Source organism: Heptranchias perlo, chromosome 33 (assembly GCF_035084215.1).
Source record: "Heptranchias perlo isolate sHepPer1 chromosome 33, sHepPer1.hap1, whole genome shotgun sequence".
In the NCBI taxonomy this organism is placed as follows: Eukaryota; Metazoa; Chordata; class Chondrichthyes; order Hexanchiformes; family Hexanchidae; genus Heptranchias; species Heptranchias perlo.
The window spans coordinates 25,248,885-25,274,155 of record NC_090357.1 but is presented as its reverse complement, the minus strand read 5'-3'; the positions used below and the strand labels follow the sequence as shown (position 1 = coordinate 25,274,155).

At 49.8% G+C, this 25,271-nt stretch overlaps 1 protein-coding gene across 5 annotated transcripts in view; it reads left to right on the top strand.

Annotated features, from left to right (window-relative positions):
* cdon (cell adhesion associated, oncogene regulated) overlaps nt 1-25,271 on the top strand; it is a 182,523-nt gene that overhangs the window by 82,125 nt on the left and 75,127 nt on the right. For 2 of the 5 annotated variants that reach the window (XM_067971077.1, XM_067971076.1), the window contains exon 1: nt 7,684-7,811. The exons of 1 other annotated variant lie outside the window; for it this stretch is intronic. In XM_067971077.1, coding sequence (XP_067827178.1) covers nt 7,772-7,811 — 40 coding nt within the window. In that variant the 5' untranslated portion in view covers nt 7,684-7,771. Of the gene's footprint in view, nt 1-7,683; nt 7,819-19,212; nt 19,500-25,271 lie in introns of those variants that run through there. 2 more of the 5 variants (XM_067971080.1, XM_067971078.1) reach the window with 2 other exon arrangements.

The window sequence follows — 25,271 nt, the reverse complement described above, 5'->3', positions numbered from 1 at the left end:
CTCCACAAACAGCAGCGAGGAAAGCGGTCCAATCTCAGCCTGCAGGCCTGCAGCCTGTCTCTGGGTGCTCCCAGTCCCACATAGCCCCTGAGGGGGCAACTCTAAGTCATCAAGAGAAACAAAGCGGCCATATCAGCTCACAACTCCTCATCCTGCATTACCCGCGAGCAACGCCACGGGAGATCTGCCAATATATTGGATCAGCCACCTGGTCAGATGTAAGTCAGACCTCACAACAAATCGTCAGGCACGCTCCACATACACGATAGCGGAGAGATGCAGTGAGCAAAACATGGCCTGTGCGCGGTCCTTTAGCGGCAGCATCTGAGCCTTCATTGGGTGCATCCCGAGAGCGACACGCCTGCGATTGGTGGTGCAGGGATGTTGTCAAGCCATATTTGACTGGTCCAATTGCAGCATGAGTTGGGGGGGATGCCAACATGTTACAGCAGCAACAACTTGCATTGCTGTAGAAGAGGTTTCCAAACTTTTTTATGCCACGTCCACCTGCGGAGATTCATGTCCCGTGCATGCCCCCCTCTTTCTAAGAAGCAATGCATTGCGGTCGAAGATTATCGCCAGAACCAGTAAATGTGAATCCCAAGCAGGAAGGCTTGTGTTTCCTATTTTTCTCTTGCCTGGCCCTACTTGTTCCTCCCCCAGGATCAACATCCTCAACTTTACGCTTTAAAAAAACACTCCATTCGTTCACAATTATCAAAAACCAAATGTCACGCCCGCGTCGCTTATATAGCGTGCGGGCACTAGTGGGGCGCTGACCGGGCGTGAGCGCATTGGTCAACGATGCTTTGGTACCACGCATCAGTAATCATGGTATTTAAGGGACAAAACCCCTGTATCCCACCTTGGTAACCTCGTTGCATCACCTCCCCTCCCGCCTCACCCCAAGTTTGAAAATCTATGCTCTAGAAAGATGCCCCCCACCGAAAGCGCGTCACAGAGGAAGAAAATATGGAGGCCGAGCCAAAGAATGGAAGAACATAAGAAATAGGAGCAAGGGTAGGCCATAGGGCCCTTCAAGCCTGCTCTGCCATTCAATCAGATCACGGCTTATCTTCTACCTCAACTCCACTTTTCTGCCCGACACCTATATCCGTTGATTCCCCTAGCGTCCAAAAATGTATCGATCTCAGGAGAGAGATTAAAAAGCCGCACCTCAGTCATACTCTACATGAGTTGTTATTCCTTCTTTTTTCAATGATCCTGGCACGGGCTCAATGGGCCGAATGGCCTCTTTCCGTGCTGTAAGTATTCGATGATTCAAGGTGCAACTGCCCCCGGGGTAGCCTGAGAGAGTGCGGCCTGTCTATAGGGGGGGGGGGGGACGGCGGGGTTGGGGAGTACTGGGTAGCGCAGGAGCTGCTCTTGCTGGCTCCCCCTGGCAGAGAGCAGTGCAGGCCGCTTCCCAAGCCTGTCAGGCATTTGTTGCTGGTTGTCAAGTGATAAATGAAAGATCAGAGGTCAGCCTCAGTGACCCTCTCACCTAGAAGGAACACAGCACCATTAACAGCAGGGCATGAAGCGGGGGGGGGGGGAGCAAGGGTAGAATCAGAATATTAATCCTTTTTTAAAAAAAAGTTTCAACACTTGATGAATAAACAGGTTTGAATTGAAAAGGTTCCAATAAGTGGAGTGGGCTGGGCTGTGATTGGTGAAGGGAGGGGGCTGAGATTGATCAGTCCGCCTCCATTTCATCCTCACTTTTTTTTAAATTGCTTCCCCTCTTCCCCTTTTCCCTCCCACCCACCATCCATTGTCCCTTCCCCCTCCCTCCTCTCTCTTCCCCCTCTCCCTTCCCTCTCTCTTCCACCTCCTCCTCCCCCTCCCTCTCTCTCCTCCCCCTCTCTCGCATCTCCTCCCCCTCTCTCCTCATCCTCCCCCTCTCTCTCCCATCTGCTCCCCCTCTCTCCCTCCCATCTCCTCCCCCTCTCTCCTCCCCCTCCCTCTCTCTCCTCCCCCTCTCTCGCATCTCCTCCCCCTCTCTCCTCATCCTCCCCCTCTCTCTCCCATCTCCTCCCCCTCTCTCTCCCTCCCATCTCCTCCCCCTCTCTCTCCCTCCCATCTCCTCCCCCTCTCTCTCTCATCTCCTCCCCCTCTCTCGCATCTCCTCCCCCTCTCTCCTCATCCTCCCCCTCTCTCTCCCATCTCCTCCCCCTCTCTCCCTCCCATCTCCTCCCCCTCTCTCCTCCCCCTCCCTCTCTCTCCTCCCCCTCTCTCCTCATCCTCCCCCTCTCTCTCCCATCTCCTCCCCCTCTCTCTCCCTCCCATCTCCTCCCCCTCTCTCTCCCTCCCATCTCCTCCCCCTCTCTCTCCCTCCCATCTCCTCCCCTCTCTCTCCCTCCCATCTCCTCCCCCCTCTCTCTCCCATCTCCTCCCCCTCTCTCTCCCATCTCCTCCCCCTCTCTCTCTCCCATCTCCTCCCCCTCTCTCCCTCCCATCTCCTCCCCCCTCTCTCTCTCTCTCCCCCATCTCCTCCCCCCCCTCTCTCTCTCTCCCCCATCTCCTCCCCCTCTCTCTCTCTCTCCCCCATCTCCTCCCCCTCTCTCTCTCTCTCCCCCATCTCCTCCCCCTCTCTCTCCCTCCATCTCCTCCCCTCTCTCTCCCTCCCATCTCCTCCCCCTCTCTCTCCCATCTCCTCCCCCTCTCTCTCTCCCCCATCTCCTCCCCCTCTCTCTCTCTCTCTCCCCCATCTCCTCCCCCTCTCTCTCTCTCTCCCCCATCTCCTCCCCCTCTCTCCTCTCTCTCCCCCATCTCCTCCCCCTCTCTCTCTCTCTCTCCCATCTCCTCCCCCTCTCTCTCCCTCCCATCTCCTCCCCCCTCTCTCTCTCCCATCTCCTCCCCCTCTCTCTCTCCCTCCCATCTCCTCCCCCTCTCTCTCCCTCCCATCTCCTCCCCCTCTCTCCTCTCCCATCTCCTCCCCCTCCCTCTCCCTCTCCATCTCCCTCCCTCTCCCATCCTCCCTCTCCCCATCTCCTCCCCTCTCCCATCTCCCATCTCCTCCCCCTCCCTCTCCCTCTCCCATCTCCTCCCCGTCCCTCTCTCCCATCTCCTCCCCCTCGCTCTCCCCCCTCCCACTCTCCTCCCCCTCCCTCTCTCTCGCATCTCCTCCCGCTCCTTCTCCCTTTTCCTCTCCCCCTCCCTCTCTCTCCCCTCCCCCTCGCATCACCTCCCCCTCCCCTCTCTCTCCATCTCCTCCCCCTTTCTCTCTCCCATCTCCTCCCGCTCCCCTCTCTCTCTCATCTCCTCCCCCTCTCTCCCACCCCCTCCCACCTCCTCCCCCTCTCTCCCACCCCCTCCCACCTCCTCCCCCTCTCGCATCTCCTCCCCCTCCCTCCCCCTCTCGCATCTCCTCCCCCTCCCTCCCCCTCTCGCATCTCCTCCCCCTCCCTCCCCCTCTCGCATCTCCTCCCCCTCCCTCCCCCTCTCGCACCTCCTCCCCCCTCCCTCTCCGTCTCGCACCTCCTCCCCCTCCCTCTCTCGCACCTCCTCCCCTCCCTCTCTCGCACCTCCTCCCCTCCCTCTCTCGCACCTCCTCCCCTCCCTCTCTCGCACCTTCTCCCCCTCCCTCTCGCATCCCTCCCCCTCCCTCTCTCGCATCCCCTCCCCTCCCTCTCTCGCACCTCCTCCCCCTCCCTCACCTCCTCCCCTCCCTCTCTCGCACCTCCTCCCCTCCCTCTCTCGCACCTCCTCCCTCCCTCTCTCGCACCTCCTCCCCTTCCCTCTCGCATCCCCTCCCCCCTCCCTCTCGCATCCCCTCCCCTCCCTCTCCCTCTCGCATCCCCTCCCCCTCCCTCTCCCTCTCGCATCTCCTCCCCCTCTCTTTCTCTCTCATCTCCTCCCCCTCTCTCTCTCTCGCATCTCCTCGCCTCCCTCCCTCTTTCTCTCGCATCTCCTCCCCTCCCTCCCTCCCTCCCTCCCTCTCGCATCCCCTCCCCCCTCCCTCTCCCTCTCGCATCTCCTCCCCCTCTCTTTCTCTCTCATCTCCTCCCCCTCTCTCTCTCTCGCATCTCCTCGCCTCCCTCCCTCTTTCTCTCGCATCTCCTCCCCCTCCCTCCCTCCCTCTTTCTCTCGCATCTCCTCCCCCTCCCTCCCTCCCTCCCTCTTTCTCTCGCATCTCCTCCCCCTCCCTCTCTCTCTCGCATTTCCTCCCGTCCCTCTCTCTCTCTCTCTCTCTCGCATCTCCTCCCTCCCTCCCTCCCTCCCTCCCTCTCTCCCTTCCTCCCTCTCTCCCTCTCTCCCTCCCTCGCATCACCTTCCCCTCCCTCCCTCCCTCGCATCACCTTCCCCTCCCTCCCTCCCTCGCATCACCTTCCCCTCCCTCCCTCCTCGCATCACCTTCCCCTCCCTCCCTCCCTCGCATCACCTTCCCCTCCCTCCCTCCCTCGCATCACCTTCCCCTCCCTCCCTCGCATCACCTTCCCCTCCCTCCCTCCCTCGCATCACCTTCCCCTCCCTCCCTCGCATCTCATCCCCCCTCCCTCCCTCGCATCTCCTCCCCCTCACTCCCTCGCATCTCCTCCCCTTCCCTCCCATCTCCTCCCCCTCCCTCCCTCCCATCTCCTCCCCCTCCCTCCCTCCCATCTCCTCCCCCTCCCTCCCTCCCTCCCATCTCCTCCCCCTCCCTCTCTCGCACCTCCTCCCTCTCTCGCACCTCCTCCCCCTCCCTCACCTCCTCCCCTCCCTCTCTCGCACTCCTCCTCTCCCTCTCTCGCACCTCCTCCCCCTCCCATCCCCTCCCCCTCCCTCTCTCGCACCTCCTCCCCCTCCCATCCCCCCCCCTCCCATCCCCTCCCCATCCCTCTCGCATCCCCTCCCCCTCCCTCTCGCATCCCCTCCCCCCTCCTCTCGCATCCCCTCCCCCTCCCTCTCGCATCCCCTCCCCCTCCTCTCCCTCTCGCATCTCCTCCCCCTCCCTTTCTCTCTCGCAGCTCCTCCCCCTCCCTCCCCTCTTTCTCTCGCATCCCCTCCCCCTCCCTCTCCCTCTCGCATCTCCTCCCCCTCCCTTTCTCTCTCGCAGCTCCTCCCCCTCCCTCTCTCTCTCTCTCGCATCTCCTCCCCTCCCTCCCTCTTTCTCTCGCATCTCCTCCCCCTCCTCCCTCTTTCTCTCGCATCTCTCCCCCTCCCTCTCTCTCTCGCATTTCCTCCCGTCCCTCCCTCTCTCTCTCTCTCTCTCACATCTCCTCCCCCTCCCTCCCCTCCTCCCTCTCTCTCTCGCATCTCCTCCCCCTCCCTCCCTCTCTCTCTCGCATCTCCTCACCCTCCCTCCCTCGCATCACCTTCCCCTCCTCCCTCCCTCGCATCACCTTCCCCTCCCTCCCTCGCATCACCTTCCCTCCCTCCCTCCCTCGCATCACCTTCCCCTCCCTCCCTCCCTCGCATCACCTTCCCCTCCCTCCCTCCCTCGCATCACCTTCCCCTCCCTCTCCCCCACCCCCCCACTCCCCCCTCCCCCCCCTCCCACCCCCTCCCTCCCACCCTCCCCCTCCCCTCCCTCCCACCCCCTCCCACCCACCCTCCATCTCCACCCCCTCCCACCCACCCTCACACACCACCCCCTCCCACCCACCCACTCAACTCCTCCCCCACCCACCCTCCCCTCAACACCTCCCCCTCCCACCCTCTCAACTCCTCCCCCACCCTCCCACTCACTCCTCCCCCACCCACCCACACACCACCCCCACCCCCCTCACAACACTCACCCCACCCTCCCACCCACACATCACCACCCCCACCCTCCCTCCCTCACATCTCCACCCCCTCACATCCCTCCCCCTCTCAACTCCTCCCCCTCCCTCCCACCCACCCTCCTCCCTCTCATCTCCTCCCTCCCTCTCACTCCTCCCCCTCCCCTCCCCCTCCCCTCCCCCTCCCCTCCCCCTCCCCCTCCCTCTCCTCCCCTCCCTCCCTCCCTCTCATCTCCTCCCCCACCCCCTCTCTCATCTCCTCCCCCTCTCTCATCTCCTCCCCCTCCCTCCCTCCCTCTCATCTCCTCCCCCTCCCTCCCTCCCTCTCATCTCCTCCCCCTCCCTCCCTCCCTCTCATCTCCTCCCCTCCCTCTCTCCCTCTCATCTCCTCCCCCTCCCTCTCATCTCCTCCCCCTCCCCTCATCTCCCCCCCTCCCTCTCATCTCCTCCCCCTCCCTCCCTCCTCTCATCTCCTCCCCCTCCCTCCCTCCCTCCCTCCCATCTCCTCCCCCTCCCTCCCTCCCTCCCTCCATCTCCTCCCCCTCCCTCCCTCCCTCCCATCTCCTCCCCTCCCTCCCTCCCTCCCATCTCCTCCCCCTCCCTCCCATCTCCTCCCCTCCCTCCCATCTCCTCCCCCTCCCTCCCATCTCCTCCCCCTCCCTCCCTCCCTCCCTCCCATCTCCTCCCCCTCCCTCCCTCCCTCCCTCCCATCTCCTCCCCCCCCCCCCCCTCCCTCCCTCCCCCTCTCTCATCTCCTCCCCCCTCCCCCTCTCTCATCTCCTCCCCCCTCCCCCTCTCTCATCTCCTCTCCCCCTCCCCCTCTCTCATCTCCTCTCCCTCCCTCCCTCCCTCTCATCTCCTCCCCCTCCCTCCCTCCCTCCCTCTCATCTCCTCCCCCTCCCTCCCTCCCTCCCATCTCCTCCCCCTCCCTCCCATCTCCTCCCCTCCCTCCCATCTCCTCCCCTCCCTCCCATCTCCTCCCCCTCCCTCCCATCTCCTCCCCCTCCCTCTCATCTCCTCCCCCTCCCTCTCATCTCCTCCCCCTCCCTCTCATCTCCTCCCCCTCCCTCTCATCTCCTCCCCCTCCCTCTCATCTCCTCCCCCTCCCTCCCTCTCATCTCCTCCCCCTCCCTCCCTCTCATCTCCTCCCCCTCCCTCCCTCTCATCTCCTCCCCCTCCCTCCCTCTCATCTCCTCCCCCTCCCTCCCTCTCATCTCCTCCCCCTCCCTCCCTCTCATCTCCTCCCCCTCCCTCCCTCCCTCTCATCTCCTCTCTCATCTCCTCCCCAACTCCTCCTCCCCCAACTCCTCCTCCCTCAACCCCTCTCTGTCTCCCCCAACTCCTCCTCCCTCTCTCTCCTCCCCCCAACTCCTCCCTCTCTCTCTCTCTCCAACTCCTCCTCCCTCCCTCCCTCCCCCCAAACTCCTCCCCCCAAACTCCTCCTCCCTCCCTCCCCCCCCAAACTCCTCCTCCCTCCCTCCCTCCCCCCCCCAAACTCCTCCTCCTCCCTCCCCCCCCCCAAACTCCTCCTCCCTCCCTCCCCAAACTCCTCCCCCAAACTCCTCCTCCCTCCCCCCCCCCACAAACTCCTCCCCCTCCCCCCCCCCAAACTCCTCCCCCCTCCCCCCCCCCCAAACTCCTCCCCCCTCCCCCCCCCCCAAACTCCTCCCATCTTCTCTTCTGCCCCTTCTCGTCCCCTTCCTCCCCCTTCTATTCCAAATGGAGTTGGTAGGGTCGGAGGGGGCGGGCGGGCGGTTGGTTGGTTGCGGTTTTGACTCTCGGGCCCCTGGGCGGCGCGCGCGCGCGCACACTGAGTGAGAGTGAGGCGCGCGAGTGAGTGAGTGAGTTCACACTCGGAGCGCGAGAGGGAGCGAGACGGAGCGCGCGCCGGCCAGAGAGCGAGCGAGAGAGAGAGAGAGAGAGCGCTCGCCGTCCTCCTCTCCCCGCCTTTCACATCCATGGGAACGGCCGCGGTGGGACTGCGTTCGCGTTAGAGAGAGAGGGAGCGAGCGATACCCGGACGCTGGTATCCATGGAGCGGGCGGCTTGCAGTCGGTGTCTCCGGGATGTACAGTTACGGAGCGGATCGTATGGGCAGCAGCTGTGGTGAGAGGTAAGGGAGGGAGGGAGGGAGGGTGGGGAGGAGGGGGTCTTGCTGAGCGTACGGAGGGCTGGGGAGGAGGAGGAGGAGGAAGGGGGCAGCCTCTTGTTGATCCTCGCCTGGCTTCAGATCCAGCTGAGATTCTCCTAGGCCACAACTTGAGGAGGAGCTCAACTTTTATTTTTTTTTTAAAAAGTATATTTTCTTCTGCCCCTGTAAAAGGCAGAACCCCGCGGTCCGTGGCTGCTGCTTTTTAATACATGTTTACCCCTCCCATTAGAGTTTAGCAGCCCCCCCCTCCCCCCTCCTCCCTCTTCTGGGACTCTGTTCGAGAGTCAATGGAGTCCGGGCTTTTTAGGGGATTCATCTGTTCGGGAGGCTGTGCCTGACTAACAACAAAGCCAACTATGAACTCCAGAGGGAGAGGAGGGATGACTGGCAACCGTACAAGACTGCAGAGCTCAAACCACAGAGCAGGCTGCCTCAGACTGGAGTGTTTTACAATGTGTGTGTGTGTGTGTGAGAGAGAGAGAAACAGGAGAAAAACAAGGGGGATGGGGACAGAAAGGGATCAAGATAGAGTAAAAGAGAGGGAAGAAAACAAGGGGATAAACTGCAAAACAGGGGAGACAGAAAGGAATTGAGAGAAAAAAGCAGGGAGACAAAGGGATAGAGAAATAGAAAATCATGAGACCGAAAGGGATAGAGTAACAGGAGGGAGACAGATAGAGAAAAACAGGGGAGGAAGAGAAGAAAAAGGGATATAAAAAAAGTCAAACAGGCAGAGGGGAAGACAGATGGAACCAGGCAAACGGGATAATGGGGAAAGGAAGGGTGACGGAAAGAGAGACAGAGGAGGGGTAGAGATAGAGTAGAACACAAAGGGGGACAGTGACAGAAAAACAGGGACAGAGCAAGGCAGAGATGGAGAAGGAAACCGACAGGCAGAGAAAGAAAGAACAGAATGACAGAAAGAGGCAGAGGAAAAAAGTGAGAGAAAGTTAAAAAGAGATAGACAAAGACAGAGAACTGAGAGATCGATCAGGAGTCAGTCAGGATATATGGGTACTGTTGACAGAAGTTAGCTGGATGGCATGCCAAGCCTTGTCGGCAGCCTGTGGGAGTAGGAGGCCCAGCCCAAGGACAGCATTTGAGGGATGGTTAGAAGGAGCCATCGTGGGATTAAGTTACAGTCTGATAAAAGCACTCCATCCTCAGCCTCTTCATTTAAAAAGCTTTCAGGAATAGTGCTGTTGTTGCCCCTGCCTGGGCTGAACAGAAATTGTGGCTGGTTTTCCTTTTGTTGTGTTTGAGTTGAGGGAGGACTAAACTATTGTATTTTTTCCTATCCAAGTAGTGTTCTCGCAGCAATGACTGGAACAGAGGGAATGATATTTTTAGAAAGCTGTTTAATCAGTGTCCTCATTAATGCCGGGAAATGTTTTCCAATATGTGAAATGCCAGTGTCACTAATGCAGGGAATTATGTGGAATGCTTGTTTAATTGAATGTCACGCTTTAATCAAACCAAGCGGGTGCATTGGACACCCTGAGATAGGATGCAGAGTTTTTACATTCTCAAATGGTCTCGAAGTATCCGCAATTATTCCACCGTAGAACTTCCCCAAAAAATGAGCATCCACCCTGTGGCCCCTGAACCCTGTCGATCCAGCCTCTAAAGCTCAAGTAACTCCATTCTATTTACATTTATACTTCGCATTTGCTGGTTTGTTGTTTGAATTTTGTGGATCTAGAGGTTTGGAAAGAGTTTTTTTAATGCTGTTGCCTCACTTGGTGGATAAGTCCTAAATCAGAACAGGAGGATCTGTTTGTAGCAGCAAATTAAGGGGATAGTGGATTTAAACTTTGTCATCCTCTGGACTGTGGTATGCACCTATACAGCCCACAAAGACACAAACATGGAGACCTATGCTGTATAGTTTTTTAATGTTAGCTAATGTTGATTGTTTCTGGCATGGTATGTTGTACAAGACTTATTAGGGTTTGCTTCTTGGGCTGACCTGCTGCAATCATGCTAGCTACGCAGTCTTTAAAGTTACGTTGTGTAGTGGAGTTGCCAGCAGATCCCCAGCATTGGGTGGTTTTTTACTTGCATTTGTGGAGAAGCCTTGAACGTGCTGCAGCTGGGCAGTAAGTTTTGATTTCAATTAAATTTAATAATTGTTCAAATTTTCCGCACAAAATCACAACTTCCTTTACTCAGATGGATAGGGAAAGCTATCCAAGGAAGAATTGCATTATTTATCTGAACTCTGCAGATCCAAGTTTTCTCGTTCTTGAAATGGTTTGTTTTCTTTTGGGATGATAAGCGCCTCGTTCCTTTTTTGTGTTGTCGTCTCTCATCTGTATCTCTCTGGGCCCCAGTGATTAGGATAACGCATGTCTTCTCCTGTAAAATGCCCCAGCCTGGTAACTCGATGCACACCAGCTTATCCGCAGCCCCATAGGCGAATGCATGAGCATTTTGCACAGATCTAAACCAGTGACCATGGTGCTTAAGCTTGGTTTTAATTGACCTCCTCCCAAAAAAAACGGCTCCCAGTGATTTTAGGCCAGATGTGGGACCCTGTGCTAGGTATAAGGATTATCCTAAAGTTGATAATTTTGACAGTGATGTGAGAATTTGGAAGAAACTCTTTAATATTCTGTGACCTGTGTTTCTTTTTGTTAAGTATGTCGCTGTTGTAAAGACATTGGCAGATGAAAGTGTTTGTCATTTCTGTTTTAAGACATCACATTTTTTTTTTCTTAAGTTTTATCAAAAACTTCCCAGACCTATTCTTTGAGACTCTGACAGATAACGCTTCCTTCCACAGACAGGATAAATACTGTTCAGTGCACACTGTTCCTTTACCTCCTTCCAACGCGAACATGTTTTCTGTCTTTTCCCATCTGTATACGAAATGACTTTTGAAATGTTGAGTAGCATAAAGGAGAATTTGAGAAGCCCGCAGAGCCTTACAGTGAAAGAGGAGGTGGAAATGGAGACGATTTCTTAACGGAGCAGTTTTTGGCATGCTCAATTCCTGGACTGGTTACGTTGGCAGCACAAGTGGTCAAACTTTTTTGTTACTTTTTATGTATTTATTTAAAAAAAAGGTAGTATTATCACTTGAATTTGAGCAAAATGCAATAAATTGGATGTGTGACGTGTTCATACAAGGGGTGATTCCGAAATCCAGCATTCCCAGTGGGAAGCGGTACTGGTGGGAATCTTCCCTACATTGCCAATGTGAACTGTGGAAAAACACCCAGTTGTACAATTATAGATTTTGTTCTTCCAAATGTGGTGTGTGCCTGGAAGGAGCATTTTGAACTGTTTGACACGAGGACGAAGTATTAGTGGTCGAAGTGGGAGCAGTCTGAGGTCACGCAGCATTAAAATGTATTTAGGTGTGCTGTTTCCTCTGAAGTGTATTGGTGCCAGTGCATTAACAACGCAACACAAAGTAAAATCAGTTGAAAGTGTTGCTATTGTCACGTTAGCTTCCTGAGAAATTAATGTGGTTAGGAGTGTGATTGGCCCTTTAAAGGAACTGCTCTGCCCAAAAGTACCCGGTATTTCTTCTGTTGTTAGGCCCCACGCAGTCACAGTATCCATATCCCAGATTAATACATAGATAATAGATTTTGTTTGATGTTCTTGAGTTTAACAGCACAAAAGATGTTCTATTGGGTGCCTGCAGGACCTGTAGGTGTGCAGGCCTTTAGTTACCTACAATAGGACATTTCCATAGCCCATCTCCACCCCCCGCCCCCCCCCCCCCCTGCAATGTGCTAGTCTATTCAGGTTAGTTTATCATGTACAATGTGACAACGGGTAATGTGTTTAGCCAGAAGGGGGCAGGTATTCATAGCTACCACTGCCCAAGCTGGCATGTCTCTCAGACAACACACCTGGTTAGTGAAGGAAGCTGGGGAAAGGTAGTGGTACTGGAATTTTCAAAACAAAAACATTTAAAGGGGAGGGGGGTGGTAACCAATTTTATATAAAGCATTATTTTGAACATTCTAGTACTGCTGTGTATCCTCAGCTCCCGCTTTCCAGCCAGGCCTACCGTCTAGAATCTGTGCCAGCTCACACACTGATGGCTGTGCATTACATCACACTGCTACATTTCGTCAACAGTTTTGACATTCTGTTGCTTAACATTTGATGAAAATCGCAGAAACAAGTGAATCTGTGGCTGTGAGGGATCTCTGTCAGTTGAACTAAAAGGAGATTGGAAGCAAAATTGGGATAGGGAGAGATAGGGGGTGGGGGGGCTGACAGTAGCTGGGAACAGAAACTGCTTCTGTATTAGGCTAAGTGCAGTGGTGCAACTGGCAACACCAAAGTAAGGTATCCTAGTTTACTAAGACAGGCGGAAGGGAAGCCCTGTTTTGTACTGGATTTTTAGGGGTCTGGTACCATGGAGGTTATGTTACTGAACGAGTAATTCAGAGAACATGAGTTCAAATTCCATCATGGCAGTTTGAGAATTTGAATTCAGTCATCAGTAAAAGTGACCATGAAGCTGTTGGATTATCATTTTAAAAATCCAACTGGTGCACTAATATTTTCCAGGGAAGCAAACCTGCCGTCCTTGCCCGGTCTGGCCTATATATGACTCCAATGTGGTTGACTCTTAACTACCCTCTGAATTTGCTTAGCAAGCCACTCAGTTGTATTAAACTGTCACAGAAGGCCCACAAGGGATGGACAGTAAATGCCAGTCTTGCCAGTGACACCCACATCATGAGAATGAATAAAATTTTCCTGGCTGCTGGCCTTAGTGAATCCAGCAAGTTCACTTTGGGTTTGCCATTGGCTGCGTTAGCGCTGCACGTCGGGAATTGGTAACACTCGTGTGACACTTAGTTCAATCTGAAAGTAGCTGGGGTTTCGAAGTATTAAAGTTCCAAATCTTCCCTGGAAATAGGTCTCTTAGAATAAAATAGTAGTTCTCCTCTGCCAGTTTAAGGAGTCGATCACATGGAACATTCTGGAATTCAAAGCTTCCCCAGAGGAAGTCAAAAATTATAATCCTATGTAATGTTTCTTTTCATGAAGGGCTTAGTTGAGGAAGGCAAATTGTTGAAACCGGTGTGTGCCCCACAAACCCTTAAAATAATGAGAAAATGCTTTATTGAGGATGTCCCTCAGTCACTGCAATGGAAGCTTCTTGATGGGAATACCATGGTACAGAAGGAGGCCATTTGACCCATCGAGTCAGATCCGGCTCTATGCAAGAGCAATCCAGCTAGTCCCACTCCCCTGCCCTTTCCACGTAGCCCTGCAAATTTTTTACTTTCAAGTACTTATCCAGTTCCCGTTTAAAGGCCATGATTGAATCTGCTTCCACCACCATCCCCTTGGGCAGTGCATTCCAGATCCTAACCACTCGCTGTGTTTTTAAAAGAAAAAGTTTTTCCTCATGTCACCTTTGGTTCTTTTGCCAATCACCATTAAATCTTTGTCCTCTGGTTCTTGACCCTCCCACCAGTGGAAACAGTTTCTCTCTATCTACTCTGTCTAGACCCTTCATGATTTTGAATACCTCTATCAAATCTCCTCGCAACCGTCTCTGTTCCAAGGAGAACAACCCCAGCTTCTCCAGTCTATCCATGTAACTAAAGTCCCTCATCCCTGGAATCATTCTAGTAAATGTCTTCTGCACCCTCTCTAAGGCCTTCACATCTTTCCTGAAGTGCGGTGCCCAGAACAGGGAACAATACTCCAGTTGTGGCCTGAACCAGTGTTTTATAAAGGTTCATCATGACTTCCATACTTTTGTACTCTAAGCCTCTATTTATAAAGCCCAGGATCCCGTATGCTTTCTCAACCTGCCCTGCCACCTTCAACGATTTGTGCACATGTACCCCAAGATCTCTCTGTTCCTGTACCTTTTTTAGCATTGTGTCTTCTAGTTTATATTGCCTCTCCTCGTTCTTCCTACCAAAATATATCACTTCACATTAAATTTCATCTGCCACGTGTCCGCTCATGCCACCAGCCTGTCTATATCCTCTAGAAGTCTATCATTATCCTCCTCACTGTTTACTACTCTTCCAAGTTTTGTGTCATGGTGGGACCAACTTTTAAATTTTGATTATGAATGTGCTGATTTTTAAATTTTTGACCTCACCAAGATGAGGAATGTTAGTGTAAGAAATGGAACACTTGCCATTTCGGGCATCCAGTGCATAACGGCAGCCCGATCTCCAAGTGGCTGCATGTCCCTCTGATTATAGTAGAGTCCTGCCAATGCGCACAATTACTCCATGGTTGGTTCTGATCTTAACCAGAGTGTCAGGTGGTACTGCCAATACCCTTTGGTTGCAAGGAGACATCTCGAATATGAAATTATGCCTGACATGGGAGGGGCAGGATAAAATATAACTAGAACACCATTCTGTAAGGTTCTCTGCTGAAGGAGCACGAACACCCTGGCACATCTTGCGCATCGGTTTTGCCTTTCTTCCTGTGGAGATAATCAGCCTCTCTCTATCTCTCCTTCTGAAGTGCTGGTAGTACTCTGTGAGTAATTTCAGGAACGTAGCGCTTGTTACTGAGATTACCTGTGCTGTTTGTTTGCACTCGACGTTCTGCTGGCACTTAGGATGGGGTGATGGGGCTTTTAATCTCAAATGTGGGGATGAAGTGAGCCAAAGTCTGCAACACAATCAGTGAATGGTAGCATACTTATGCGGAGAAATGCTGCAGGTCCGTTTTGGAGTTTATTTGTTGTGAGGAAGCAGCTGCTTTGGGTAGGAGACAAATAAATTACAGTGAGTGGTGGTCTCATGGGGCAGCAATCAACAGCTGTTGTATGGGGCTGCCTGCTGGTATGGTGATCCTCCCTGCTGTACTGGGGCTGCTGGACCAGAGATCCTTCTGGTCTGGAACATTTTGGGCCAGGGATCCTCCCCAGCTGCACTGGGGCCAATCAGGTTGGGAATGCTCTGCAGCTGCTCTTGCACCTGCCAGGCCAGGGATCCTGCACACCTTTAATTTCACCAGACACACCAGGATCTGTGAATTCTGCCAAGCCATGTTTCCCACAAGGCCTACAGGCTCTTCCAGTCAGAACATTAAACTGTTGGGTATGTCAACAGCTTTCCAAGGAATGCACGAAAACCTGAGGAGAGGGGCTGTACAGGATATTGCAAAAGTGGATTGACTGTTGTAACACAACTGTAGAGAGAAAAGAATGAGACACGCACAATCTGTTCTGTCAACAACCTTTGCAACTCTACTCATTGTGTGGGGACAATGGAGAAGATGGGGTAGATCTTGTTTCTGTGCCTGGGCGTATTGGATTGCCTGGTTGCAGTAAATACAGTAAAATCTGATGTAAGAGCCTGCCTGATTTTTTTTTTTATCCATTTCAATTAATGGTTGGAAAATCGAAGGGGCTCCATTAGGTCCACACCCATTAAATGGATCGAGAATAATTAAAATAATTTTGCATAAGACCCTTTCAGCCAACAGAGATCTTCATTCCCATTAAACCGAGCTGTATTTGAACCTGGATCCCAGTGCTGAAAGACCAGTGTCTAACCCACTGGGTCATTACACTGCTCCAATATCTGTATGTGACACTGGCCAGACCTTGGCACAGTGCTGACTGTAATAAGTTGGGACTGCAAGGGGTTATTGCTTGGCGTAGGTGGCTCTGCACAGCTGGAGTAGGTTGGGGACTTGGGATTGTTGACTGCTGTGTTAAGTTGATTTCTGTTGCAGTGGGATTGGTTGCTTTACTTCTTAGTGGGGTACAGTGGCCATTGTGTCCGAGCATTGCCTTTATCAAGGTCTGAGTCTCCAGTTCCTGCACTTCACAGGTAGCCCTGGCCTGGACACATCAACCCACGGCCAGTGTGTCTACAAAACATTCCAGACTTCCACATTTTAATAACTGACTAGGAGTTCTGGTGAGGTACGGAGCAGGTGGCTGCACTATTATGTAACTAAAAACTAAGTTGTAAGATACACCACAGTAAGACCAACTTTGGACATTAAACCCAACTTTGCCTCAAGAATCAGATTCAGAAAGTCTATAGTGTGACATGGCACTATCCAACAATCACTTCTCCCCTGATCCAGAGGCAGGCAAAGTGATTTAGCAAGGTGCTGGCTGCAACAGCGTCCATTTTGAAAACATTTGCTCAGCAATTAAGTCCTTTCCTACTTTGGGAGATCGGTTTGATTCACAGGCTGGATAAAGGGGTGCCTCCCTCACTCCAGGGTCCACTCATTAATAGGCTCTCTTAGTCTGTACTGGGGCAAAGCCTGGAATGAAACTAGCGTTGGGTTGGTGAAGTTCAGCCATGCGAGTCTGCAGAACATAAGCACCTCTAGTTTGACACTAATTGATACTAATTTGATTGCCTTTTACAGAGGCCTGTGGAACAACGGCGTGGTCTATGGAAACATAACATTTGTGCATTATGGGATACCCGTCAGTAGTTAAGATGGTATTGTCAAAGTATCCCATGTAACATTGATTTGGTTAAGGAGGGGAAATTTGCCTGAGGTTCCCTTTCCTGATCACTATCTCGGCCCCCTTCCTGGAAATGCGCATGTGTGGACATCAGCCGAGGACAGCATTGGGTCGGCTTTGATATCCCTCCAAAGTCAAAAGCTTGTTGACGCTCACTGTTTAAGCTGAAGTTGAACTATCACTAGCAAGAAGCCAGCAGCTTCAGGAGAGGTGGAGAGAACATTTGGAAGAAAAATAAAATGAAAACAAATCTGTTTGAACCAAGCGCCACAGAGTAGCAAGAGCCACACTAATAACATCTCGAATGCCAGTGGCAGAGCCCAGTAGGCAAATTGCCAGTCTTGTCAGTGTTTATAGGGAGGCCCCTGAAAAGAGAAAAAAGTACTGTTTGGAGGAAGTCTCGCCTTCGAAAAGGAAGGAAACAATTCTAAGGCAGTGTAAAACTTTTCAGAAATCAGTGGTCACTGGGAATAAATGCCAGCATTGTCACAGAAGTTTCAGTAAAGTGAAGCAGTAGACATGTGAAATTTCCTATTTCACACTATCAGTGAGGAGCCTTACCTGCTGAGTGTGTATATCAAAATAGTTGAAGCACGCCTGCAATTTCTCAATATGCATGAGTGAAGCTTCACACTGGTAGCACAAACTCAGAAAATTGCCCCAATTTTATCCACTTGAATTATGACAAACACTCAGCAGTACAACTATGAGCCTCTAAATCACTGAGCAACGTCATCATTACAAATGTTCACCTCACTCATGTCAAATCTCTCTCTTTGCTATCTTGAGATGTTAGCCCATTTGATTTAAATGGGCAAACATCTATGTTAAAATAATGGAGAGGGATTTGATATGAGTGCAGTAAATGTTTGTACGTTGGCATCGCTCATTCTCTCCAGACTATAGTTTTTTGTCTTTCTAAAATGGGCTGTGACTTGAGAGAGGATTCTAAGCTGTGTAACACTGGGGTTGAAGTGTTGGTGGTTAGGAGCCTGTCACTGGTGGTGACAGTCCTTGGGAGCAATTTCAGATGATGAATTAAAAGTCTCACACACTTTAATGTTGTATAATATAGTTCTTGTAATTGGACATGTGACTACTTCCCCTTCTCCCCACCCACCCCGGCCGAGTGATTGGTGCCAATATGTTAAATGATCCTGGAAACATCAAATTCCAATTGAAGTTTTAATAAAGCAAGGAGGGGGCCTGTGGCTTGGGAACACACGCAGTCCTTGATTGGCCAGTGCTAAGTTGCTGTAGAGTTTGAAAACACTAGACAACTTATTAAGAAATTCTTTGGGAAACTGACATTCATTGGGAAATGTCAGGCATTTGAAAGTAATATCAGATAGATATGTTAATTCCCATTATTTCTAAGTATATCCTGTTCCAAACTAGTTCTGGTCACCTTAAAATGAAATCTGGTTGTCTTTTCAACATCAGCAATACAGAACTCTGATTAACTGTTAAGGTCTCTCCTTAGTTTCTGTTGATGTTAGTATCACTCACAAATATTGAAAACATCATGGGAACAAGTTGGGAGGAGCTACTGAGCCCATCAGTGTGAGGGACCAGGCTTAACATCAGTAGAGGTACAGTTAGTAACACAGGATTTCAGACCAGCAATGTTGATTCCTAGAATCCCTTCTAGCCAGCTGTGTTACTGATTGTAGCTCTACTGATATTTAATCTATATCCCTCACATTATTAAGCTCTGTAACCCCTCCCAGCCAGCACCTGCGAGTATCCTCCCTGGTATCCCCTCCAGTGGAGATGTGGATATTAAACATCCCCACCTCCCTCAGGTACAGAGACTGAGATCTGTACCCTCCAAGGTGCTGCACTCTTCACCTAAATACTTTAGCATGTTTCACAGTTTGTCAGGAGGTACAGCTTGAATTCTTTTAGCCATGCCCTGTCTGTGGTGACCTTGCAGTAGAATTATTAATTTCTTTGAAAATTGTTTTCTATTTTGTTACACTCATGATTCCTCCTGCCCCATCCCAGGATGAGAGCAAGCAGGTGATTTCCTTGGGTTTTTAATATTGGCATCCTGCAACCAGCCATTAGGAGTCACAGGACACCACAGGCCAGCACTGACTGCCTCTGGACTCAGAGGAAGTGTCTAACCCCCACATAGTATATGTAAGATGACAATGGTAAAGATGAGGAGCAGACGCACGTCCTATGGCTCAATGGCAACAGTGTTGGGTCTGCAAAATGGCCACACTTCCACAACACCTGGCATTGCTATAAATACTAATATTAACAAGCCTGCTCTACGCTATCACTTGGGTAACAACAAAATGACAGGAAACAGAATGGGAAAGAAGCAGACAAGAAGGGGGAGCACTCTGTGCCCTCAGAGGGGTAGTAATTAAAGCAGCCAGTCACTTAACCAAAAGGCTATGGGTAGACAGCTGAGCCTGGAGGTGAGAAACTGTTTATTTTGAATTGGAAAGAGGAAAGGGTTATTGCAGGAAGTGCTGCTTTGTCAGCTGGTTGTGTGGGAACCTTAATCTCATTCAGCGGTTTTATTGGTTTGAGTCTGGTTTGTGTGTTCCACTATCAGTGTTTAACCCTTGAAACTCCATATCTCGGTGTCACAGCAACCCAGAGGGATCACTCAGCTGCTCTTAATCCCAATCCCCGAAGGTGCATTTCTGGCTTGGACACTGGTGCATCACGCATTTGTTGGGGAGGATGAGCATAATACATTTGTACAGCATTTCATCACTTTCTTGAAACATGTCAAAGGCTTTCACATAATGAATTACTTTTTGAAGTGTGACGATTGTTGTGAACCTGGCAGTCGTTCTGTACATGCATGTAAGTTTTTATTTCAGCAGCCCCTCCTTGGCTTTCTGTAAAGTCCTGCTTCCTGGTTTCCTCTTTTCTTCCAGGCTGCTCCCCCCTCCATATGGCAGCAACAACACTGTAGAAACAGGAAAGAAAACCATTGCAGAGGCAGTACAAAAGAGGAAGAAAAGAAAAGACGAGGGAGGGGAGGAAAGACACGAATTAGCATGAAGGAGAGCAGATAATGAAAGGAGAGGAGGAAAAAACACCAAGTGGAAGAGAGACAGAATTACAGGAGGGCAGAAGTGAAGGACAAAGGGACAGTGGAGGGAGGAGAGTGAAACAATGAAGAGAGCAAGATAACAGAAGTGAAGGAGCAGAGTGAAAAATGGTAATTGGAGAAGTTTTTTTTTGCGGACTTGCCAATTTAGTTTTTGGTGCAGCCAGCCTCAAAGTTTGAGAATCACTGAATCAAGTAGCTTTATTTAAATATATTGTTCAGAATGATCATTGACTTGAGTAAAGGTATCCGGGTGACTCATGCAGGTTTCTAGTGCCCCTACCTTCATGTGCTGGTGGTTCACCTATGCTGACCTGGACATTAAGGGAATTGCCTGCTCTTCAAATAGTTGATGTGGGAAACCTTCTAACGAACCCCAAACTAAGCCACTTACCGATCCACCTGATCCTAAGGCCTAAATGTGGCACCCATCTCGAGAGCCAGTTCTCTAGGAAGGAGGGTTTCTTAGAACCCTTACCATGGCAACAGGAATCTTTGATGCCTGTCCAAGAGAAGGGCAGGGTCTCATGGATTCATTTCCTAATTAGAGGGTGAGGGAGTCTCTTGGAGACCATCATTTTTAATGGATGACCCCCTTTGAATATTACATATTTTGATGATGGGATTTCAGCACCCACAAAAAGGATTCAAGCCACACACTGGAAATTACAGTTGGTGATATTGCATTCATATAATATTCCTTAGTCTTCTATTTTAATGCAGGCTATAACCTGTTTATTTTAACTAGGTTAACACCTCCGATAAAATAGCAGACAGACGAATGTCATACGAAAATGTTAAATTTTCATCTGCTAATCCTTTAAATTCTAGACCTTTTTTTTGGTCTACATTAAAGTTTTAATTGTTTTGAATCAGGGAGCAAAGGAGAGAATAAGAACATAAGAACATAAGAAATAGGAGCAGGACCCGGCCACTCGGCCCCTGGGCCCGCTCCACCACCCACAGGGCCTTGACCGATCCGAACTCTGCTTCATGTCCAATTTCCTGCCCGCTCCCCGTAACCCCTAATTCCCTTTACTTCTAGGAAACTGTCTATTTCTGTTTTAAATTTATTTAATGATGTAGCTTCCACAGCTTCCTGGGGCAGCAAATTCCACAGACCTCCTACCCTCTGAGTGAAGAAGTTTCTCCTCATCTCAGTTTTGAAAGAGCAGCCCCTTATTATAAGATTATGCCCCCTAGTTCTAGTTTCACCCATCCTTGGGAACATCCTTACCGCATCCACCTGATCAAGCCCCTTCACAATCTTATATGTTTCAATAAGATCGCCTCTCATTTTTCTGAACTCCAATGAGTAGAGTCCCAATCTGCTCAACCTCTCCTCATATGTCCGCCCCCTCATCCCGGGGATTAGCCGAGTGAACCTTCTTTGTACTGCCTCGAGAGCAAGTATGTATTTTCTTAAGTATGGACACCAAAACTGTATGCAGTATTCCAGGTGCAGTCTCACCAATACCTTATATAACTGCAGCAATAGCTCCCTGTTTTTATATTAATGTTAAGGGGCTTCTACCTGTGAGGTTCCCTGAAGAAGGAGGGAGCTTCATTGGGTGAAGGCTTTTCTGAAGAAGGGGCTTCTTTTGGTTAGGCTCCATTAATAGAAGGTGTTCCTCTTTAAGTCAGTAATACTGGAGGTGGGCCAAGTTGCATGAAGGAGTTAGCTTCCTCCGTTTCTATGATTACAGATTATTTAGCTAGTATCTTGGTTAATGAGGAGGCTTGGTGTCTGAGTGCTAATGAATTTTCGTGTTGTTTTCCCAGTATAGGAAGGGAAGTCTTGACTGAGGGAAACCAGAATAGTTTCACTATTGACCTTCATGAAGGTCCTAACCATCTGATAACCTTTAATTTTGCAAGGGTTTAGATTCTAGTTTATGTATTATCCCTCTTCCAAATAGTATAGGATAATAGTCGAAACCAGTTGAATGAAAAACAATAATGTTTATAGTAATCAATGTCTTCCCATGACTGTCTTGCCATGTATAGTAATTCCAGTAGCTGTGCAATGGAGTCACACTACATTGGTTCCTTGCAAAGAAACATCTTTGTTGATGGCCTTTTCTCATCCATGATACGTAAACACATACCTCCAATGCCATTGGAGCACACAGTAAGCAGTGGCACAACCAGACTTTAGTACTGGAGGGAGCAAAAATTGGAGTGAGTGTCACATACCCCGGGACCTCTGCCACATACCCCCACAGCTGGTGACAGAATACTGTAGGCCTGGGAACAGTCCACGTGCTCTCTCTCTCTCTCTCGAGTATAGTGCTGAGCATGGAGAAGAAAATAGATTTTAATCATTTTTTAATCGGAGGCAGGGCAAGGAAAGCAGTAACTTACCCTGAGGGTTCTTCAACATTTCGTAATCTACATCTTGAGCTGGTCAATGAAAATTGCCATGAACAAGAGTATCTCGCAGCAGTGAGTTCAGACTGGGGATTGCAGCTTCCACTTTCAGGAAATGGGACTTCACGCAACATTACATAAGTTATACACAGACTGGAAACTGAAGTGGTATCAGGAGAAACTGAAAACAGCTGATCCCAATTGGGCCAGCTTGTCGATCTCTCAATGCATCTCTATATTTCCTTTCACCTTGTCCCCATGATGTTGCTTCCCCCTGCTTTCATAGTTACAGCATTGATATCCAAGATCTCTGAATTGCAAGGGTTGCACATGTTTTATTTCTCTACTGGTAACTGAGAATGGGGCAGCTCACTTTCCCTCCCCATCAGTGTTGAGGACATGCAGTTGATGTGTTCCCAGGTGACTGTCAGTATAGCTAAGTAACTGGCCACTTGGAGCTGTGTGAAAGCAACATGGCTGTTAAAGGTCAAATTAGCAATCCTGCACTCCCAGCAGAGAGCTGAGCTTTGCCAGGTGGGAACACAGGGCAGAGATAGAGCGACAACACTGTAGTATCAATTCACCCACCCACACCTGAAAAGTAAGGCTCAGAGCAAAGGATCGGTGAATAAACCCTATATACTTAACTAAAGCATCAACATAAGAAATAGGAGCAGGAGTAGGCCAATCGGCCCTTCGAGCCTGCTCCGCCATTTAATAAGATCATGGCTGATCTGATCCTAACCTCAAATCTAAATTCATGTCCAATTTCCTGCCCGCTCCCCGTAACCCCTAATTCCCTTTACTTCTAGGAAACTGTCTCTTTCTGTTTTAAATTTATTCAATGATGTAGCTTCCACAGCTTCCTGGGGCAGCAAATTCCACAGACCTACCACCCTCTGAGTGAAAAAGTTTCCCCTCATCTCAGTTTTGAAGGAGGAGCCCCTTATTCAAAGATTATGCCCCCTAGTTCTAGTTTCACCCATCCTTGGAAACATGCTCACAGCATCAAACCGAGCAAGCCCCTTTACAATCTTATATGTTTCAATAAGATCGCCTCTCATTTTTCTGAACTCCAATGAGTAGAGTCCCAATCTGCTCAACCTCTCCTCATATGTCCGCCCCCTCATCCCTGGGATTAACCGAGTGAACCTTCTTTGTACTACCTCGAGAGCAAGTATGTCTTAAGTATGGAGACCAAAACTGTATGCAGTATTCCAGGTGCGGTCTCACCAATACCTTATATAACTGCAGCAATACCTCCCTGTTTTTATATTCTATCCCCCGAGCAATAAATGCCAACATTCCGTTGGCCTTCTTGATCACCTGCATACTAACTTTTTGATTTTCTTGCACTAGGACCCCCAGATCCCTTTGTACTGCAGTACTTTCCAGTCTCTTGCCATCAAGATAATAACTTGCTCTCTGATTTTTCCTGCCAAAGTGCATAACCTCACATTTTCCAATATTGTATTGCATCTGCCAAATCTCCGCCCACTCACCCAGCCTGTCTATATCCCTTTGTAGGTTTTTTATGTCCTCCTCACTCTCTATTTTCCCTCCCATCTTTATATCATCTGCAAACTTTGATATGTTACACTCGGTCCCCTCCTCCAAATCGTTAATATGGATTGTAAAGAGTTGGGGACCCAGCACCGACCCCTGCGGAACACCACTGGCTACTGGTTGCCAGTCCGAGAATGAACCATTTATCCCAACTCTCTGCTTCCTGTTAGATAACCAATCCTCCACCCATGCCAGAATATTACCCCCAATCCAGTGATTCTTTATCTTGAGCAATAATCTTTTATGTGGCACCTTGTCGAATGCCTTCTGGAAGTCTAAATACACTACGTCCACTGGTTCCCCTTTATCCACCCTGTACGTTATGTCCTCAAAGAACTCAAGCAAATTTGTCAGACATGACTTCCCCTTCGTAAAGCCATGCTGACTTTGTCCTATTAAATTATGTTTATCCAAATGTTCTGCTACTGTCTCCTTAATGATAGACTCCAAAATTTTACCCACCACAGATGTTAGGCTTACTGGTCTATAATTTCCAGCCTTCTGCCTACTACCCTTTTTAAATAAGGGTGTTACATTAGCAGTTTTCCAATCTGTCGGGACCGTTGCCGAGTCCAGAGAATTTTGGAAAATTATTACCAAAGCATCCACAATCCCCACTGCCACTTCCCTCAAGACCCTAGGATGTAAGCCATCAGGTCCAGGGGATTTATCCGCCTTGAGTCCCATTAATTTACTGAGTACCAATTCCTTAGTGATTTTAATCGTATTTAGCTCCTCCCCCCCCCCCCCCCCCCCCTCAGAGCCCCCTGTTTGTCCAGTGTTGGGATGTTCTTAGTGTCCTCTACCGTAAAGACTGAAACAAAATATTTGTTCAGCATTTTTGCCATCTCCATGTTTCCCACCATTAATTTCCCGGTCTCATCCTCTAAGGGACCTACGTTTGCCTTAGCCACCCTTTTTCTTTTTATATAACTGTAGAAACTCTTGCTATCTGTTTTTATATTTTTTGCTAATTTATTTTCATAATCTATCTTCCCTTTCTTAATCAATCCTTTAGTTACTTTTTGCTGTCTTTTGAAGACTTCCCAATCTTCTATCCTCCCACTAAGTTTGGCTACCATATATGTCCTTGTTTTTAGTCGGATGCTATCCTTAATTTCTTTACTTAGCCACGGATGGCTGTCATTTCTTTTACACCCTTTTTTCCTCAGTGGAATATATATTTTTTGAAAGTTGTAAAATAACTCCTTAAATGAACACCACTGCTCATGTACCGTCTTACCCTTTAATCTATTTTCATATTCATATGAAATTCCTTTTTCCCTCTAGTGCCTTACCCAAGTAGCCATTCTTTGAGTGTGAGCCTGGACAGTAAATACTGGCATGTTATTTGGCCATAATCAACATTAAGAGCCAAGTCCAATTCTGTAAATCCATGGACATGTTCCAGCAGGCAGTTAACAAGCTAGTAAGGCCAGTTGTAGCACACCACCACTAGCCCAGCTGAGATTAGCTAATGGCATAGGCTAAGACAGTCCGAACTACAGCCTGTGGGTCATTTGTAGTCCCTGAGCCTCAACAATCTGGTCCACTAAGCCCAGGCAAGTTACATCTATTTGAGCTTCTGGAGCTAACTTTCCACTTTTGCTCATCGCACACCAGGACTGCATATTGGAATATTGCATATGGAGAATTACGTGCCCATTACACAGCCTGCCCATAATGGACAGAAAGTCAGGTGGGCTGAGTAACTGGTGCGCTATCCATTCTGCATTTAGTATTCAAGTATGTACTCTGCCTTATGCTGGGAGGACAAAATAAAAAAATTACCCTTTTATTTTTACTTGCTGGTTTGTCTTGTTTGAATTTTGTTGGCCTGGAGGTTTGGAAAGGGCTGTTGCTTCATTGGTGGATAAATCTGAAATTAGAACACCAGAGTCCATTAATATCAGCAATTTGGGATATATACAAATTAGTAAGGAATTT